We start from the raw sequence: 21,247 nt of genomic DNA, 5'->3' as shown, positions 1-21,247 counted from the left end.
TAATTAAAGTAAGTGATTTCAGTCCTTCTACTAACAGTGATTCAGTGAATATCAATTTAAACAGATCGCTTACTATTGTCAGGGGTAATTTTGGTATTACAACAAGAAACACTTCTATGCAGAGAACAAAACCTAAAGCTAGAAAATATTTATAACAATTCTCCCGTAACATCCTTTCTTATACACAAGCATATCCCAGCCCTACTCCCTTCTTCAATTTGAATGTGAATTCAATCCTCTCATACACTACTTTGTGTGTTCGTTGGTGAACAATTTTTCTCTTTAGTTGCCTCCCATTTATATGAGAATACAATCCAGACACTCCTCCTGCAACACAGAAAACAACTCAGTACACTTCTTGAAGAGAAACAATATCATTCAATTTCACAATGAAACTCCGAAGCAAGAATGGGCTACAATTCACGCCGGCATGCAAGTACTCAATTATTGAAGGATCCAAAATTTAAGTTTACACTTAATATGATTTTCAGCAATAGCAAAGAATTACAAGTGGGCAGTTGAGGTACATGTTGTGTTCCAAAACAAAGACATCAAGTTTAAGAAGAACGAAAGTACAAGGTGGAGGGCCATTTGTAAGGTGTCGAGTTGCAAATGGTTCACATTTGCATCAAAGTCTAATCAAGATGAACCTTTCAAGATCAAGACAATAAGCCCTAACCATTCTTGTGGCAAACAAAGAGATAACAAGACTATTGACTCTGGATTTTTGGCTAAGAAGTATGTAGAAGAATTTAGAATAAATCCAAGTTGGGGAGTAAAAGAATTCCAAACTCATGTGATGAGGACTCATAATTGTACTATTACTCGAACCCAAGCTTATATGGCAAAGAGGAAGGCATTAGATCTAATTACAGGAACTCAAGAAGAGCAATTTGATATGTTATGGGATTACTGTGCTGAGATAAGGAGGAGTAATCCAGGGACTACATGTTTTGAAGCTGGATGAAAAACCAAAAACAATGGTTAATGGTAGAAAAAGATTTTGAGACTTTATATATGTTTTGCAGCTTGCAAACAGGGCTTTTTAGCTAGATGTCGACCGATAATAGGGGTTGATGGATGTCATTTGAAAGGGCACCAAAAGGGGAGTCAACTATTGACAGCAGTAGGCATTGATGTAAACGACAACATATATCCTATTGCATTCGCAATTGTAGAAAGTGAACTAAAGGAAACATGGAAGTGGTTTCTAACGCTTCTTGATGAGGACCTAGGAATACCACAATACCCTTTTTGCATGGACTTTCATTTCTGATAAACAAAAGGGTTTAATTCCAACATTTGATGAGATGATGCCAGATGTTGCACACAGATTTTGTGTGAGAGATCTACACAATAATTTCAAAACTGAAGGTTTTGGAGGACAAGCACCGAAGGATATCCTATAGAAAGCTGCTAGGGAAACTACAGAACCTGAATTCTCCAAGTATATGAAAGAGATGGAAACAATAGATTCAAAATCTCCAGAATGGTTTATTAATAAACCACCAAGTCACTGGTCAAGGGCTTTTTTCTCTTCTTTTCCAAAATGTGATGTGTTATTAAACAATTTGTGTGAGTCATTCAATAATGTACTTCTACATGTAAGAGACAAGTATATTTGGACAATGATTGAATCAATTAGGATCTATATGATGTCCAAACTTCAAAAGAACAGAGATAAAATGATGAAGTACTGCCAGAGAATCTGTCCCAAAATCATGTTGAAGCTAGAAAAAAATAAGGCTAAAGCGGCTGAATGTATTGCCACTAAATCTGATCAATTCCACTACCAGTTTGAGAACATCTATCTTAGACTATTCTCTGTTGATCTTAAAGAGAATACATGTTCTTGTAGGAGATGAGACTTAACATGAATGCTTTGTAATCATGCTATTGTAGCTATATAGGTTAAGAAGGATGAGCCTGAAATATATGTTCATGAATGTTATACAGTTAATCAATACATGAAGATTACAGTCCATCCATCCTGCTAATTGTCAACATTGAGCAATGGCCTAAGACAGGTATTGAACCACCATTGCCACCAATATACAAAGTACAACCAGGGAGACCAAGAAAACTAAGGAAGAGAGGGATTGACGAGACAACTATAAAAGAATCAGATTCTGGAAAGCTTACCTTGTTAAAAGCATCAAGAAAAGGTAGAAAAAAGAAGTGTGGATCATATGGAACATTAGGGCACAATAGTAGAAAGTGCCCTATTCTTATTGGGAGAATCCACTCTGAAGTTCAACAACAACAAATTCATCAACAAGTCGGAAAGGAAGGCCCTTTTACACCTAATAATGCAACAGAAGTAAGTAGTCAAATAAATTGGTTCTTTTCAGTTATTGTTGTCTACTTAATAATGCAACAGAAATAGTCAAACAAGTCCAGGATAATGATACAATTTTTTTATTGTAGGGTTCAAGCACCATTATTGAGAGTGCGACATCAATGCAGTCCAATTCTTTTATAACTGAACAAACTGTAATTACCTTTCTTGTTATCTACTAATGTTGCTTGTATCCGACTTACTATCTACTAATGTTGCTTGTATCCGACTTTCTATCTGACTTATTTTCTTATATATATTGTAGGTCAATCAACTTAACCAACTAAGGGTACCAAAAGAGCAATTGAGAAGTTCTGCTTTCATTTTAGAAGGATTTGGTGAGCATTCCAGAGAAGTTACAAGACCACTCTTCATCGAGAGAATGGGAACACAATACGTACCAATATCAAAATTACAAGAAGTACTTTCTCAAAGTAGAAAGAGGGTGGGAAGTGATCCACGGGCCAAGAAAAAAATATTCCTTAAATAAAGAAGTACATACACAAGTTTTAGATCTAGTTCTTTCATTATGACTTTGAAGTTATTCATGTTCATGGATGATTTTGTTTCTTTTTTGAAACTTTATGCAACTTAAATAGTTACTTTTTCATTGTCAGTCTTCATAACAGTTCTTCAATATGACACGAGAAAGAATTTTTATTGAGTTCCACAAGGATAAAATCTATGAAAGATGAGAGAATCAATTATTGAATTCTCATGAGAATTTGAAGTTACTAATTTAAAATTTATGCATCAGCTTTAAGTTCACAAAAGATTAGTTTACATAGTTGCTTTAGTCTATCAATTTAAACATGTATATTGTTTTTAAGGATAGTGTATCTTGTAAAATAGTGAAAGGTGCAGCAAGACTAAAAATGTTATGTCTAATTAGCTAATTTCCTTTATACATATCTCAATTAACCATTCAGAAATTTGAACCAAATCCTCTTTCCCCGAGTTTGTTTTCTACTTTGAGTTATTTGTTGCTGAGGCAATCACCTCAAATTCAATTAGCGGAAGTTCAATTGGATCTTCTTTCTTTAATTGCCAACCCCAGAAATTCTATTATCAAATATTTGGCAATAACGAACAAGCTTCTTAGCTTAAATATGGTCAGTAAACACAATTTTCAAATACTTAATTCATTCTACAAAGATTATTTTTGTTAGAGAATAAAAAATTTAAGCTCTAATAGAATGACGTACTTTTAAGGTAGATTGAGATTCAAATGTAAAGTTTGCTATCATTCACTATGATTGTGATCAACTAGTGCTTCCAACCATCATCTACATCTATAGTTTCAGGGCAAAGCAACAAAATTTAGACCATTTCAGGGCAAAGCAACATAGACAACAAGGACCCATATAGCCGGCTCCAACTTTCTTGCGACTGACACATGATTTTGTACATTCCATGTGTTATATGGTTCGTTTGATTTATATGAAAAAGCTAACAGCTATAGTTGGCAAATTGAAGTGCATTTTACTATTTGCAAAGCTATTGTACGATTAAAAGCCACAACTTCTTATATTTCTAAGAGCCCGTGCAACTAAGGTTGCCACTTGTTTTCTCCTTGTTCGAAAAGTGAAGCAGAAATTATTAAGAGTGTATTTATCTTTATACAAACATTCTGGTTTCAGATCATAGTTGCTAGAGAAAGTTATCCAAATGCTCGAAGGTGTCCTAAGGAGATACCTTTGGACTGGAAAGGCAGAAATGTCACGGAAAGCATTGTTAGCATGGGAAAAATTTTGCTAATCCAAAGACGGCAAGTGAATTTAATGTTACTGATATTGTAACATGAAATCAAGCTTCCATATGCAAACTATTGTGGAACCTCTATAGAAAGGAGAATAGACTCTAGACATACTGCTACTACGATAAGCAAGGATCCATAAAGGAGGTCAGGCCCTATGTAAGTTGGACATCAAGGAAGCTTTTGATAATGTGCATTGGGATTTCCTTGTAAGCATACTCAAGTTAAAGGGCCACCAAACAATCATATTATCATATGATATAATTCTTCTCTGCAAACTAGAAATGGAATGAAGATATTTTCATGGAGGGGTCTTTGGCTTGGACACTCAACGTTAATGGAGTAGCACCCCATTCTTTTCAGCATTGCACAAAACTAGGATGCTGCTGTCTCTGACTTTTGGAATGGACATGGCTGAAATTTTAATTTTAGGCGCCGTATCAATGACTTGAACTGAGCAGTGTATTTTCTCAAGGACTTAACGTTTATCCCTAGATTTGGGCTTGTAGCTTTCCCCGTCCCCCCTTTGTTGGGCTGTGTTTGTGGGGAGGGTGCGCCACCTGAAATCAGGCTTGAAGCTCTCACCTTACCAACAAGCCGAGAGTTGATGGCTGTTGGTCTTGACGTAAGCATGAAGAGTAGGATAGTCTTGAGAAGCAACTTGCTTGGTGCTAGACCAATGCAGTATAGTTGAGGTTCTTGCTCATACTTGCAAACATCTTTCCTTGATAATAAAATTTCCATTTATCAAAAAAAATAAAAATCACACTACCAAATCAATTTTACTTACCTTAAACTTAAGCCACCATGTACAAATTTTTTGTAAGCAAAAGCTTCATATATAAAATCAGATAAAACATTTATCATAAGCTTAATCGTAAATTCAGATAAAAACAATAGAATTCATGAAACAAAAAGACTGGACCGAAGCTTGCAAGAAAAAGGATCAAAGAGGGATGGAAAAAAATACCTCTAGCTCAAACTGAAAAATAGAGAAGAAAACTCAAAACTTGATAAAATCGGAGCAAAATTCCTTCCGATATGAGCTCTGCCTTGAATTTTCTCCTAAAATTTCATCAACAATTTGTTGAGTTCAACCATTCTAAAGCTAAGAAAGAAACGGGAGAGAGAAAGAGATATCATTTTGAGAAATGAGTTTTACTTTGAATCTTCACTTTTCCAAATGAATGACATTACTTTGGGAAGTGCAATTCCCTGTGAAATGGGTTATTTCACGTGAACTCTAACAAAAAAAATTATTATTTATAGATATGATTATTGTAATACCAAAATTACCCCTGACAGCAGTAAGTGATCTGTTTAAATTGATATTCACTATTAGTAGAAGGACTGAAATCACTTACTTTAATTAATTAAAGGTTAAGTATGATTAGTGAGTTATCATAAGGACCAAAACCAAAATAAGACAATAACACAGGGATGAAAACAATTATTTTCTTTGTGAAAAACTACCTAATTACTACTATAAATTTATTGAATGTGGACCTTTTTCTTTGTGTTTTTATATTTTCCTTTCATTTTACAACACATTATTAGTACGAGTGACTAATCAATTGAAATCTGCTTAAGTCAGAATTATCTGTTATCTTGAAAGTTAATCAATTCTCCTTTTGATTCATGTATACATATATATGTTTATAACATCTCTAATAGAATTTTAGTAACTCTTCAATTTGCAATTTGATTACAGTATGCATGACTTGCTTTAAGATTTGTTATGATACTTTACTGGGTAAGACAATTGAAATGTTTCATGTTTAAATTATTATGCTATCTATATGCCACTAACTTGAGTAAATTGAGGAGGAGGTGACAAAAAAGTGTTGAAATTAAAATTGGTGACAAAAAAGGATGATCAAGTCAAACTTTTTTTTAATTAGTGATTAAAATAATTGGGGTCTAAAATGTAATATTTAAAACTTCTAAACTTTAAAAATTATCCAAAATAATTTCAAAATGTTTGAAAAGTTTTCCCTCTCTTCTTAAATTTCAAAATTTAAAATCTCTTTCAATATTTCTTTCTCCCTCTTCTTCCTTCTTTCTCTTTCCAGATTTCTTCTTTGAAGAATATCCACGAATTTGGGTAGAAAAGATGAGTTCTTGAGCCCTAGACCTTGATTTCTTCTTCTTCTTCTTCTTCATTTCTTTTTCTCTTCTTCCATTTACTTGTTCTTCTTTGTTGTTGCTATCATTATCGTTGTAGTTCATTATTTTTTATCACGTTTTTTCTTTTTCTCTTGTTGGTCCTATTTCACAAACTAATTTGCTTTAATTTTAAAATTTTTGAAGTTGAAGTCATTGAATTGTTTTTTTTTTTGTAGAAAATCAAGCAACAGCTGAAGTTGTCGCAATAACTGCTGAAGTTGTCGTAGCAACTGCTGAAGTTATTGTAGCAATTGTTGAAGTTTTTTCAGCAACTGCTAAAGTTTGCTGAGCAACTATTGAAATTATTGTAGCAACTGTTGAAGTTTTTTTAGCAACTGCTCAAGTTTGCTCAGCAACTGCTGAAGTTGCTGCAACAATTACAGTAATTGTTGTAGCAAGTTAGGTAAAAGAGAGGGTGGTAGAGTGGCAAATGAGATGTTGTTGATAACAACGAAGGTAGAGGTGATGGTTGTTGTGGAGGCAGAGGTAGAGAAGAAGGAGGTGGCAACAATGGTGGTAAAAGAGGAAGAATAAGAGAGTGGTGCAATGGAGGAAGAACTGATGGTTGTGGTAGAGGAGAAAGTGGTGACGACGACGATTACGATGGCAAAAGGGGAGGGGATGGTAGCGGCAGAAGGGTGGAGAGAAGGGAGGGTGTGGAATGGGGGAAAATAGGGCTTTTATGTAAATAATAAAACTTGAGTATTTTAAAATTAGTGTCATTAGCACTAATCTTAAAATTTTCACCTCTACTCAATAATTAAAACTTGTGTCACGTTTTTTTCATTTTGAAACACTTTTGTCACCCTTAATTCATTAGCCCCACCAACTTATAACTCTAAATTATGCAATATGATAGCATGCTAGTTAGAATACTTGTAAGTATTTTCTTGTCATACATTTATATGATTAGTATTTGTGTGACATAAAGAAGAATAGTATTGCATTAAATATGACTTGAAATTCTTACGAAACTTTTGTTTTAATATCTATTGAAATTAATAATAAATATTGTAGAACAATTAGAAAGTCTATTAAATTTACCGTTTCAATACTTCATGAAGTTTTGTCTATTCATGCATATAATATATTGTATATTCATATTATACTTTATTATTTGAAACATTAATTTACCATTTATTATAAAGAAACCAACACCATAATATTAACTAAATTATTTTATGATAGTTTTCATCATATTGAATTTGTCAAAGCTTGAATTTGTGGTACTTGACATTTTTTAAAAGAACTATTTATCATAGGTACTTGATGTTGAAATTCACCATACCGCTAAGGATCTTGGTGATACTATAATCGAAGAAAATAAAGCATCAAGTTAAGATAAAGTGAAGTCTTTGATTTTCTTTCGTTACCATTTTGATGAAAGTCTGAAGGTTGAATACTTGACAGTTAAAGATCCACTTGGATTGTTGATAGGTTTGAAAGGAAGGTATGACCACCTTAAGGCAACAATATTGTCAAGGACTCGTTATGAGTTGTATTGCACTTACGGTTTCAAGATCTTAAAATTGCAATTAAGTATAATTTTGTTGTGTTTAGAATTACTTCTCAATTAAAATTATGTGGGAAAACTATAAAAGATGAGGACATGTTGAAAAAGACATTAACTATTTGTCATGCCTCAAATGTGATGTTACAAAAGTAATACCGTGAAAATGGTTTTCAGAAATACTTTGAATTGATCTTATGTCTTTTGGTGGTTGAGGAACGTAATATCCTTTTAATGAGAATCATGAAGCTCGTCCCACTAGAACTACTCCATTACTAGAAGTAAATGTGTTAAAATCACACAACCAATTTAAAATCAGACAAAATAATCGGAGACATGATAATGTGTGTGGGTGTGACAAGGGTAAAATACGATATAATAATCGTCAAGGTGGTGTTCATAACAAAAAGGTGAACAATATGGGTTCTCAAAATAATTCCCGAAGAGGCAAATGCATTGTCATTGTTGTGGCCTGAAAGGTCATTGAAAAATGAATGTCGGACACTTGAGCATTATATCAGGTTGTATCAAAATTCCTTTACGAGGAAAGAAAATAAATTTGATGCCTTCTTTTCTGCCCCGATGGATGTAACTCTTAAAGATGATGTTCATGTAGGGCCTTCTCAGAAATATGATGAGTATGTTGAGACAAATTTGAAATTGAAAGCTAATGATTTTGACGGCCTCCTTGATATTGCTAATCTAAAAGCTAAGGAGTTTTCTTTGAGGATCATCGAAACTAAAGATTGATGTAACACCTCAGAAATTGGATAATCAAATTGAAAAGGAAAGATTTCATTTTTGACTATTGCCTCAGTTCTACGAGACTCATGTACATTTCGCAGAAGGCTCTAAGGGTCGTAGATGGCACTCGTAGAAAGGTCGATGGTCTGTAAAACGGGTTTTGTGGAAAGTGGGATAAATATTGGGTTCCAGTACTTGATTCTACGGTTGATCAATAGGGTCCGTAGGTCCCAAACTGTAGACCTGTTCCAACAGTTTTAATTAAGGGTATTTTGGTTTTTTTCTATTTACCTAACCCCTAAAATATGTTGTTTTAACCCTATAACTACCTTTATTACATAATTAACCCTTCACATTAAACTCATTATCTCAAATTCCTTCCAAGTTCTTCCCTTTCAATTCTCTTAAGCTCCAAGGTGAAATCTAGGGTTTCAAGCTTCAAGGTCTTATTTTTCTCTTGCTTTGATCGACTTTGATGCCAAAGTATGTGGGAATTCACCAATGGATCCCTTTCATCCATTGGGTCTCAAAAGAACTCCAATCTCTAATGTAATTTCGTCCAATTGAGTTAGGGTTTTATGTCAATATTCATGGGTCCTTTTGATTATGATTCAATTGATGTTATTCTATCTTATTTTGCATGATTTAACGTAATTACATTATTTATAATTGATTTCATATAGACTCATTCTTTATATTTTGATTTTCACCTATGAACTATGATCATGAATTGATAAGAGTTTTTATGTATATGCAATGAAAGTGAAATTATGATTTAAGGATACTTTTAAGTTAAGTATCAATGATTTGTGAAAGATTTTCTCACAATTTAAAAGGAAACCATGGTTTTAGAGATTAGGAAGATAAATGTCTGTATGAACTACTTTAAGAAATCATGATTTGGAAAGGAGCTACTCTTATACAACTTTATAATTTGGATTGGTATTTTGATTATTGCCCTTCCTAATATTATGCTTCGATAATTTAATTTATCTATTTTGTTGGTACTATACTTAGCATCGAGAGAACTTTGAGATGGAGGCTCAAATAGGATAGTCTCAAGTAAAAATCTCTAGTTCAAACTACTTGCCTCTGTAGGATTGTCTTAATTGACTTAGCTAGTAGATCCACGTAGCGTTAATGATATGATATAGAGTTCTATATTGGCAAGTAGACTCTCCATTTTTGGGGTGAGAGTTACATCGAATTTCATGTTATAACTCACATGGTCTATTGTCGGCTAAAGCTAATATCCCACCAAAAAAGCTATGATTTTTCCTCAAAGCTTTCATTATGTCCTTTCATTTATGCTTGACCTAGTTTCATGGTTTTAATGACTTTGTTTTCTAAGCTTTTAAATGTCTTACTTGATCATGTATTATATGTTTTAAGCATATTATGATACCATGTCTACATTTATGCATATTTCCTCATACCTAGTACATTTCAATTTTCATGTATCAATGCATACTTGCGAATATATTGTTTCATAATATAGGGTCTTCCGTTTCTCCTCCCACTCGTGACTAGATTTGGATTGCTATTAGCTATTTGATTGATGAGTCGTCATACTCTAAGGAAAAAAGCCATGAAGACCATTTATTGATTTTATTGTTTTATCTTGAGACTTTGTACGTGATGTATGAGTTACGTCTCTACCACTCTTATGTTGTTTAGAATGGTGGTTTGTCAGGACATAGTTATGATTCCGCATTTATGTTCAAACTCTCTTTCATGATATGAGACGTCTTACTTAAACTCTATCTTATTGTATGCTATATTTTGTTGGATGTATGTCAAGTGACTTGTGTAGGGACTCTCAAGATCCTATATGTCATGTCACGTCTAAGCTATACTTTGAGGTGACAATTGACCATTGAACTGGAAAACAAATAATGTTGTAACTTTTATATGTTTTTAATGTCTTACTTAAAGTTGAAGTACTTAAATTTTCTTTTGTTAGTTTATTTCATAGTTCTTATTATGTACTTTTATTTTATAAAGATAAATAAAATTTCTCAATTTTAGTTAGATCCAAGATGACTAATGGAGATATGTTCCTTCTAAACAATGCCACAACTCTTACGATACTAAGAGAAAAAAATAGTTCTCTCATTTTATCATGAAAAAGGCATATGTTAATACTATATCTAGTAGTACAAAACTGATTGAGGGCTCTGAAAGAGCGGTCTTATTACTATTCGGAGAAACATTACTAATAGTTGATAATGCATTGTATTGTAGTAAGTCTCAAAGAAATTTGTTAAGTTTCAACGTTATTCACCAAAATGGCTATTATGTTGAGATTGTGAATGAAGGAAAGATTGAATATCTCTATATTACTACAATAAATACGGAGAAAAAAATTGTGCATGAAAAATTACCTGCACTTTCTTTTGGATCGTACCATACAAATATTGATACCGTTGAATCTCATGTCTTAGTAAACAAAAAAGTTTACTGATTTCAATGATTTATCATTTGGCATGACCGGTTGGGCTATTCGAATTATAATATGATGCACAAAATAATTGAGAATTCATATATCATACTTTGAAGAGCCAAAATGTTCTTTAATCAAAGGAATCCTCTTGTGCTGCTTGTTGTCAAAAATAGATAGATGATATATGTGGGCCTATTCACCATACATTTGACCCATTTAAATATTATGTGGTCTTGATTAATGTATCTATAAGATGATCATATGTGTTTTTATTATCTACTTCCAATATGCTTTTGCAAGGTTGATGACTCAAATAATAAGGTTAAAACACAATTTTCAGATTATGCAATAAAGACAATTCTTCTTGATAATGTTAGTGAGTTTACATCTCACCAATTTAATGATTATTGTTTGTCTTTTGGGTTAACAGTTGAACACCTTATTGCTCATGTTCATACTTAAAATGATCTAATTGACTCATTGATTAAGCGTCTTCAAGTGATAGCTAAATCATTTGTCGATGAGAAAAAAATACGTGTTTTACTATGGGGGCATGTTATTTTGTCTACAACAACACTTGTGCGCATAAGACCAATCAATTATCATGACATTTATCCATTGTAGTTGATTTTTAACCGGTGCCTAACCTTTTCCATCTTAGAATCTTTGATTGTGTGGTAAATGTTCCAATTGCTCCATCATAAAGACAAATTCTCAAAATAATTGAGAATATATGTTGGGTATGAATCTCGTTCTATTATAAAATATTTGAAATCTAGAATTGGAGATTTATTTACAACAAGGTTTGTTGATTGTCATTTTGATGAAGTAGTATACCCAACATTAGAAGGAGAACAAAAGTAGTTGAAAAATGAGATAGATTGGAATTCACTGTCATCGTCTCATTTAAATCCTTGAACAAATTAATGTGAGCAAAAAGTTCAAAAGATGATTATTTACAGAGTATTGCAAATTAACTGGCATTTACTAACCTTTCATGAATTACTAAATCGTATATCCTAGTTGCTAATGCTTAAATTTGAGTTGATGTATCGAAAGGACAAATTGTTAAGGAAAATGAGTCTATGCCACGCATAAAATATGGTAGACCAATTAGTTCCAAGAAAAAAAATACTAAAAAAATTATCATAATATGGAGTCAATTGCTCAAGAAGAGCTCCAAGACATAAGAAATGATGATACCACTGAGGAGGTCCATGTACCTGAAAATCACAAGAATGAAGAAACCTCAATAAATTGTGTTTCGACGAGAAAAAGTGGAACATGAATAACATTTTGGTGGATAATATTTTGCCTAGGGCTCGGTGTTCAGTCGGTTTATTTCGGTTCACAAATTTTAATTCGGTTTTTTGATTTTCGATCTGGTGAGAATGTTAAATCAAATCAAACAAAAATAAATTTGGTTCGGTTTGATTTTCATAATTTTGGTTTGATTTCCGATTTAACCAAATTTAATAAACAATAAAATAATGATATACACATTTTCAATCACAACTTTCAATATACAACAACTCAACTACTCTTTTGTATATTGTAACTCATTACTACAAAGAAAAGTGGAGAATGCTCACTTCCCACTAAACTACCTAAGTTATGCACAATCAACATATAAAATACATTTTTAGTTATAAATTGACAAGACAACAACTCAAGTACTGAATCAATGTTCTGCTGGTATTGAAATCGTCGATGGTTTGAGTTTGTCCCTGAGTCTGAGATATGAGGACGAATGTCGATCGTAAGATGAAACCGATGAATCGAGCCGTCAAGGTCTCTCAGTAGTTAGTTTTACTTTTAATCTTTGATTTTTGAGTGTGAGAGAGAAGCAGGACTATCATTTGTGGAATGTCTAGAGATAAGATTATTGTCGCCTATCAGTGCGTGACAACTTCGGTGCTAGCCTATGCGATGATCGAGATGGGATAAGTCGATGTCGTTATGTCGACGAAAGGCTTCAAACTAGGGTTTTAGAATTTTCATATTTGGGAGTCATGGCACTTTTTTAGTTATAACTTACGATTTCGTATTTGAGAATTAATTGGATCGGGCATAATTATAAATTAGGCCACATTTTAATGTTTAAATTAGGCCTATGTAGATAAACTATTAGTCATAACTAAGTGTAAGTGTAGTGTAATTTAATTTTGATTTTTTGATTTAACCAAATTAAAATAGTTAAAAATAAAAAATCTAACCAAATAACCAAAATTCTATAATTAATAACCAAACCGACCGAATAAATCAAAAAACTGAAATTGAAATTAAAGAAAATTCAGTTCAATTAGTTTTTTCGGTTTGAACCGTAATATGTCTAGCCCTATTTTTGTCTATAATGTTGTTGTTGAAATAATGTAACAAGATGAGAATTTGGAACCAAAATATATTAATGAATATAGATAGAGAAAAATGATTGATCAGAATGGAAGGAAACAATTCAAACAAAATTGACTTCACTTAAAAATGTGAAGTTTTCAGATCAATAGTCCGAACACCTGAAGGTGTCGAGCTAGTGGGGTATAAATGATATTTTATATTAAAACGCATTAATTGTCACAACCCAAAGGTACCCCCTAGATGTAACAAGGTGTATAGAACCCCGAAGGACTCTATACAAGCCACTGAGTCCTCATAACATAAGAGATAGAATAATTTAGAGTAAAATAATATTTCAAGTCTAAAAAGTTTTTCATAAAAAAAAGCGAAAGTCTAGACAATTTGTCTCATCATATCCATCTATTACAATATCGAATGAAATTGGGCCTAGCCCATACATCATGTCCAAAAGTAGAAATACATTAAAGAAAGGAAACTAAAACAATAACTCCGCCCTCGAAGCATGAGGACTCGCGAAAGTTAGGAATCTCAAGATCAACACCTAGCCACGAAACTGACCCTTACTGTCGGATCCTACATTTGGAAAAAATGTAGGCAAGAGTATGCATTAGTACAAAAATTCACCAAGTATGATAACTATGCATAAAAACATTTAAAACATGCTAAAATGGACATTTCATTTCATAACATGCAATTAAGAAGCTAAAACATCATATGAGAGATAGTTGGAAATCATAAGTCATAACATCATAGTCAACATAAGCTAGCATCATCTTTATAACTTTTGAACACTTACCAGATACTTCCTTAAGCATACCTTAGTTCATTAGTCTTGTCATCGTGGGAATTAGCCTTAACCGACATGAGACCATGTGAGCTATAACATGATCACCCGGTGTTACCCACACCGAAAATGATTGTCCTACTTGCCTAAGGTAGAACCATGGTTTGTTAGCTTAGGTGGATCCACTAGCTAAATGTCCTACGGGGGCACGTAGTTTATGGGATAAGAAGATTGTTACTAGAAACCCGACCTTTATATTGGAGGAGCTTCCATCTCAAGAGATTTCTTCTAGAAACCCGGTCTTTCTATCGGGAGAGCTTCCATCTCATATTCAATATCCACTCGGTGCTAAGCATAAATCCCATGGAGTATTTATTAAGTCCTAACTTAACTCATATCTCATAGAAGGATGTCCTTAAAAACCAATCCAAGTTAATTCATTAGGATAGCTCTTAGATCATGTGTGAGAAAAACCTTTCACCGTTCATGTCTACATGTAAGCATTAGATTTAATTAGGTGAGAAAACCTTTCAACCTTAGAATCTTCATTATGTTAGAGAACCTTTCACATCATGTTCATTATGTGTTCATGAGAATGGCCTTTCAATCAACACAACAACAATATCATAATCATTGACACTTCACTCTCTAAGTGTCCTCAAAACATTTACATAGATTTCATAAAAACAAACATGATATCATACTTTGCTCTTTCAAGGTTCAAAACCTACTTTCAATCACCACATCTAGAATTCAAACATTAGATAGGGATTTCATCAAAATTTCATGTGATTCTATCACTTCATGCATTAATTCATAAAATCCACCTTTTATCAACAAAAACCCACATCATAAGATCACAATTGAGAAATAGGGGATTTACATGGATTCTTGGGGATACATCATAAAAACCATAGGAAATCATAAATTCATGCTTAATATAACATAATTCAACCATTAGAATCAAGTTTGAAAGGAACCCATGACTTTTGAATCAAACCCTAACAATTGGGGATTTCTATCTCTTTGAAATTGAGATTTTGAAGGAACTCCATGGATTAAAGATGTTCATGGATGAAAGCTATCATACCTTAACAACAAAGCCCAATGCTAAGCTTCAATGGAGGAATTGATCCTTCACATTTATCCTAGCTTGAACTTCTTCTTCTTCTTCTTCTTCTTCTTCTTCTTCTTCTTCTTCTTCTTCTTCTTCTTCTTCTTCTTCTTCTTCTTCTTCTTCTTCTTCTTCTTCTTCTTCTTCTTCTTCTTCTTCTTCTTCAAGAAAGAAATATTTGAGAGGAGGAATTTTGGGGAAATCTTTTGGGTTTTGGAAAATGTGACTTGAATGGTGAGTTAAAAGGGTTAAAATCACTTATATAGGTGTACTAAGCTTAGGCAAAATGACCTCACTTCATTTAAGTTGAAACCGGAATTACCCATTTAACCTTGACTTGATAGCCTACTGCCTAAAGACCACGTGAGGTGTCACGAGTCATGGTCTTCACCAGGAGACATGGTCCTCTTCGTGGACCATGAGGCAGTGTCTAGGTAGCCTTCACCCAAAACCCCTAGATTCTAAGGCAGGCTCACGACCCCTACCACGGGTCGTAGTCCCCTTCGTGGTCCATGGACCAGTGGCTAGGGAAGTGTTCCCTTCATCCCAACACCCTAAGGCACCTCCACGAGCCTTCACATGCGTCGTGGTCTTTACCACAAGCCGTGAAGCGGCTCGTGAAGGTGTGTTATTTTTGGGCAGCTTGGGCAGTGTCTAGGGGAGAGTGGACTGCCCTAGTCCTCTCCCTTGGCCCTTGCCCACTTCCATGGATCTAATCCTCACATTTAGCTCTAGTCTAGCCTACTAGTTTCCGAGGTGTTACATTGTAATATATAAAGCATGACTTGTGACATAAGTTTTTCCACAAAGGCTTGACATTGATTATGAGAAGACATATTTTTCATCGTTTTCATTTCATACTTGTTTCTTTGAGTCAAACTTTCATTCCTTTTTTAATACTAGGTATCTAAACTACATTTAATAATCACGAGATCCTTCATATCATGAATCATAACTCTTGAATTCATAATTCAAATTCAAGATAGAGTTAAGAGTAAAGTTCGAGGGAGTCCTTTGAGTCGTTTTGAGAAGTTTTTTACAAACTTTTAAAACTTGTTTTAAGACTTGAGTACTTGAGTATGAGGATGAGGAAAGTTGAGTTACATTTTTCAAAATGAATATATGGGAACTAATTAATCCCAAGAGTAAATGTTTTTACATTTAAAATGAGAGGAAACTTCGATTTCCAAATGAGTTCATGAGGAGTTTTGAGCCCTATCTCTTTTAAGAGAACTTTTTGAGTAATAATCTCAAATTTTGAGGATGTGGAAATGTTTTTAAACATATGAGCATGAGTTATATTATTGGGAGTAGTATTGAGCACCGATATGGAGATGAGTTCAGACAACTCAAAGTCCTCATAAACCATGTATGCCAACGTGGATAGAAAGGGTCATACTTTTTAGATTATTCCTTATTTCTTTTTAAGCATAGCTTAGTGGATCCACTTAGTTGAGGTTGTCTTATACTCCAACAAGGTATAAGACAGTTCTGGCAGCATGGACAAACGCTGTATCATCACATAGCTCATAGTGATGGTTGTCGGTTAGAGAATCTCTCAAATAAGAGTAAAAGAGTTATTATTTTATTTTAAATACATTGAGTTATTATCTATTGTTTTAAAAGCTTTCTTTATAATGCATATTTATTGTTGCTTTTTATATTGAACTGAGTTGAGTATTTTTGTGTTTAAGTATCCTTGAGTTGAGTTGAGATGAGGTGAGTATGTTCTTCTTTTTATCAGTTCAAGCTTATGTCTGTGTTTTAGAGTTTCCCTTGCATGCTTGTACATTCCATGTACTGACTTCATTTGGCCTGCATATTTTATGATGCATATATAGGTAACTAGGGTCATCAACAGGCGCTTCATTGATACCACTTGTAGTTCGAGTTAGCTTTGGTGAGCCTCCTTACTTCCAGAGGATTCCATTTATATCTTTCAGTTTTGTTAGGATGTCGTGGGTCTTGTCCCGACTTCCATCATAGTTATTAGAGGCTTCATAGATAGACAATAGTAGTTGAGGAGTCTTTTCATTTCCATTGTTAAATGTTTAAGACTTGAGTTGCCTCTTTGGCCAGTTGAATGTTTATTTCTAAATATAAAAGATTTAAGTATTTGAGACATTTGAGTTAAAGCTTTACTTTTGAGTTCATCTAATGTTGAGTAAGTCTTCCGCTGGGAGTTGAGCCAGGCCAAGGGTTCTCTTGGGGCCAACAATGATTCTCTAGTGCCAGTTACTCCCAGGGTGTAGGCTCGGGGTGTGACAGTATGTTGTTGTTACCTTTTAATTTAATTGGTGACACAAAATGTATTAATTATAAAATTCCTTCAAAATGTATTTTATAATATATTTCCAAGGTATAATTAATATCAATAAATAGCTTTCTTATCTACATTCATATGATAAGGAAAAATAAAGTTCAAAGTATGAATATTAAAATATTTAACTTAAGAATATAAAATGAATTATCATGATATATTCTTTCCTCAAAAAAATTATTTTTGTAAATTGGTCAATCCTTGGAGCTATTACACTTCCAGAAATTTCATCTTTAGAATTTTATATTTGAAGAGCTTGCCATATGTTTAATTGATTAGACATTGCGACTGATATAAAATAGAATCTTGTAGTACATGAAATATAAGTAACAAAATTATGGGAAATGAGTCAAATGAATTTAATAACATGACTTTTTTGGACTGCCTTTTGCAAATAAAATTAATTTATTGCTCATCTTTGACTGGAGCCTTCATATATATATATATACCACCTCTATTGGTCCCTCTACATTCACTTCAAAACTGAAAACCTCTATTGCTCCGTAGCCTAAAAAATATACAATGAATTCCCAAAGGAGCTCCACCACCAATGTTGCGCTCCAAACGATAATTTCTTCGGCATCTCTGCTATTCATGGTAACATCTTAGTTAATTCATATTTATATGTAGATTTTTTTTCATGTTCTCCACTCCCTTTTTTTTGGTTTCGAGTTTGTATTTTATCTATTTTGTTTCATTAATCAAACGAAGAGGAGCCTCGACATAGATGGTAAAATTATTGCCATCTGAGGAGATGACATGTTCAAATCCTGAAAATAGCATTTTGCAGTTACGCAGGGTAATGTTGCGTAAAATAGACGCTGCCCCAATTACATAAATCTACTTTACTGTGTAACATTAATACAAGAGAAAAAGGGTAAATATACCCTTGAACTTTTCGATTTAGAGTAGATATCCCTCATTAAAAAAATGGTGCATTTAAACCCCTGTCGTCGAATAAATGGTACATATATTTCCTTTTTGTTAATAAACCTACATTTTGCAAATTTAAAAAAATTGGTTTTTAATTTTCAAAATAACAAATGAATTTAAAAAATTTGTCACCCATTGTTTTACACATCATTATCTGATCCAAATGAAAAAGAACCCAATACATGTTCTACTTAGTCATAAAAGGGGTTTGGATTAAATCTGAATAAAATACAAATTGAATTTTTTTTAACGAGGATTTGCATGATGACATATATGCATCACTTTTTAAACGAGGATGTTTTTGCTCTGAATCTCAAAATTGAAAGATATATTTGTGTCTTTTTTTCCATACAACTATATACACTAGAGACATTTTTATTTCTCGTTTGTTTCTGTTGATGTTTTGCTTCTCTAAACAAATGTTTTTTTTTTCTCAGAGTGTGTATCTGTCGTTGTTTTTAGACCATATTGGAGAAGAGACAAGGTATAAATAGAATTTTTATTTTCTCTATTTAATTTAGTATCTGATACAAGTACATATTTTCATATTTAATACATTGTTGTAGGTTATTTTTTCCTGAGCTTAAAAGATCTATGGAGATGGTTCAAGAATTAAAGCATGGTGTTAGTGAAGATTTCTTCTTTTATGAATATATGTCTAGTAGTGATGAGAGTTCTGACAGTGATGGATATGATACCATTACACATGGAGGAACGAGTAATGATGATGACGGATCTTCTAATAACGATGTAGAGAATAACAATAATAACAATGAACGTGATGATAATGATGATAATAATAATCATAACAACAATAAGAATGAAAAAAATAATGATGACGATAAGGATGAGGTTGACGATGATGATCAGGATGAGGATGAGGACGAGGACGAGGATGAGGATGCGGACGATCAAGATTGTGATGACAATGACCATGAAGAAGATCAAGAACCAAAAAATAAGAAGCAGAAGTTGGAGAAGGAAAAAGAGATAGAGGAGGAGAAGGTGGATGAGGATGATAAGGGAAAGCAAACATAAATAGGATAAGTGTGCAATGAAAATTTATGCTTGATTTAATAAATAAGACTTATTTCATAGTGCATATTATTGTGTTTTGAAAGATAGGTATTTTGTACTTTTAAGGGGTTGTTTGGTTGGGAACACGTATCCTGGGATAACTTATCCCACCATGTATATGGGATAACTTATCTCATCACTATGATATAAATGGTGGGATAAGTTATCCCAAACAAGATACAAAAACTTTATGCCATCACTATTTATTTCTATCCCTCTCACTTTCCCGGTATAAATCTTATGGTAGACTCCAGACGGATATAGCACCATATTACTAGTTTAATTTCTAAATACATGGACATCATCTCACACTTGTCTATTTTCACATCTTTAAATCGCTCAAACTTAAGTAGTTATTGTGTTCTATAATACAACAAATAAAATAAGTACAGATAAATAGATTCATCACGGGTTATTTACAATAACTTCTCATACATGAAAAATGCGTTAATTTTATCTCATTATTCGCCAACCGAAGTATTTGGAAAACCATAAGTTTTTTTTAAAAAACTATAGTAAATGATAACACATGATTAAGAGTCACGATTGATGCAAAAATATATCCTATGTCCACTAAGGGGTTATTTGGTTTGAAAACAAGTGATGTTGGATAAGTTATGTTGGGATTAGTTATGTAATACCCCGAAATACTAACCAAGAGTCACATGTCAATTTACCGTTGCTTAATTACTACAATATGTTTTATTCTCATTTTGGAAACTTGAAATTTTGTGATATTTGCGAACTTGCTTAACATACATTGTGATCGTAATTTAAGGGATTGTATTGGGGTATTTACGTAATATTCTAATTATAATTATGTATAACTTGAAATGGAGGTGAGGGATATACATATAGGTATATATGTATGCATTTTGGGCAGCACACTTTTATTTGGGCAGCCACCATTTAGTGACAATTGTACATGTGATAAACTTCACTTTTGAGACTATATTTTGACACCTCCTCTAGTGAAATTCGTTTCACATGAAGTATAAGAACCTTAGAAAATTATCTAACCAGTTGTTCTTCAAAATCACAAGATAAAAACTTGGTCCTTTTGGCTGGAATTCAAGACACACACTTCTTTTTGGCAAGTGATAAAATTTGTTTCTGAGCTGGGTTGTGTTTGGTATTTTATACATATCTCGTTCTCTAGAACATCATTTACAGTGAATAAATATGATTTGGAAAGCTAATTCGTATACCTACAACTATTATGTTTATGTAAAACTCTAAGTTAGCTGTTATGGATTCGGAATATGGGACGCAACATAGGGAAAGTTCTATCTAGATTTTGGAATTTGAAATCCTGTATGATCAACTGTTAGTGTTTTGAATATATCTTTTTGTACAAAATATATTTTGCGGTGATTCTTGTTTATTTGCAACCTTAAGAGATGTACCTACATCTTTCATGAAGGATATAAAGTCCAGTTTTACATTTTTCCTTTTCAAATCTAAGTTGTGACTTGAGGTACCATGCTATGGTCGGTCTATGGTTTGAATTCTTGAAGTTTTGTTGGACTGTTTCTATGCTAATGCCCGTGGTTTGTGTATAAACTTGTACTTGTACTCTTGTTATCTTCTTGTATATTTGAAGGGTTATCTCGATACCTTGGTTACTTCTTGTCATGTTGTATTGTTGTTTTGATATTCTCTGAGACTTTCAAGACACTTGTGTAACTCGCCCACTTGTACGGATTG

The 21,247-nt window shown here is 33.1% G+C and overlaps 1 protein-coding gene and 1 pseudogene across 1 annotated transcript; both read left to right on the top strand.

The window, feature by feature from the left end:
* The first annotated feature begins 408 nt into the window (after window positions 1-408).
* Window positions 409-8,520, top strand: LOC102599800 (uncharacterized; annotated as a pseudogene).
* Window positions 8,521-18,257: 9,737 nt separating this feature from the next.
* LOC107060414 (pre-mRNA-splicing factor cwc2-like) lies at window positions 18,258-19,501 on the top strand. Its single transcript, XM_015308351.1, has 4 exons — window positions 18,258-18,329; window positions 18,901-18,947; window positions 19,030-19,213; window positions 19,334-19,501. The coding sequence occupies exons 1-4, from the start codon at window positions 18,258-18,260 to the stop codon at window positions 19,499-19,501; spliced, it is 471 nt and encodes a 156-aa protein (XP_015163837.1).
* The last annotated feature ends 1,746 nt before the right edge of the window (window positions 19,502-21,247 follow it).

The sequence above is a fragment of the Solanum tuberosum genome, unplaced genomic scaffold (genome assembly GCF_000226075.1).
Source record: "Solanum tuberosum cultivar DM 1-3 516 R44 unplaced genomic scaffold, SolTub_3.0 scf00078, whole genome shotgun sequence".
NCBI classification, from domain to species: domain Eukaryota; kingdom Viridiplantae; phylum Streptophyta; class Magnoliopsida; order Solanales; family Solanaceae; genus Solanum; species Solanum tuberosum.
This window is presented reverse-complemented; position numbering and strand designations above follow the sequence as displayed.

Bases quoted from the DNA above. Each gene is read 5' to 3' on its own strand.
- LOC107060414 (XM_015308351.1), top strand. From the start codon at position 18,258: ATGGTAAAATTATTGCCATCTGAGGAGATGACATGTTCAAATCCTGAA. The intron at 18,330-18,900 runs GTAATGTTGCGT...TTTTTTTCTCAG, and splicing joins GCATTTTGCAGTTACGCAGG to AGTGTGTATCTGTCGTTGTT. The intron at 18,948-19,029 runs GTATAAATAGAA...ACATTGTTGTAG, and splicing joins CATATTGGAGAAGAGACAAG to GTTATTTTTTCCTGAGCTTA.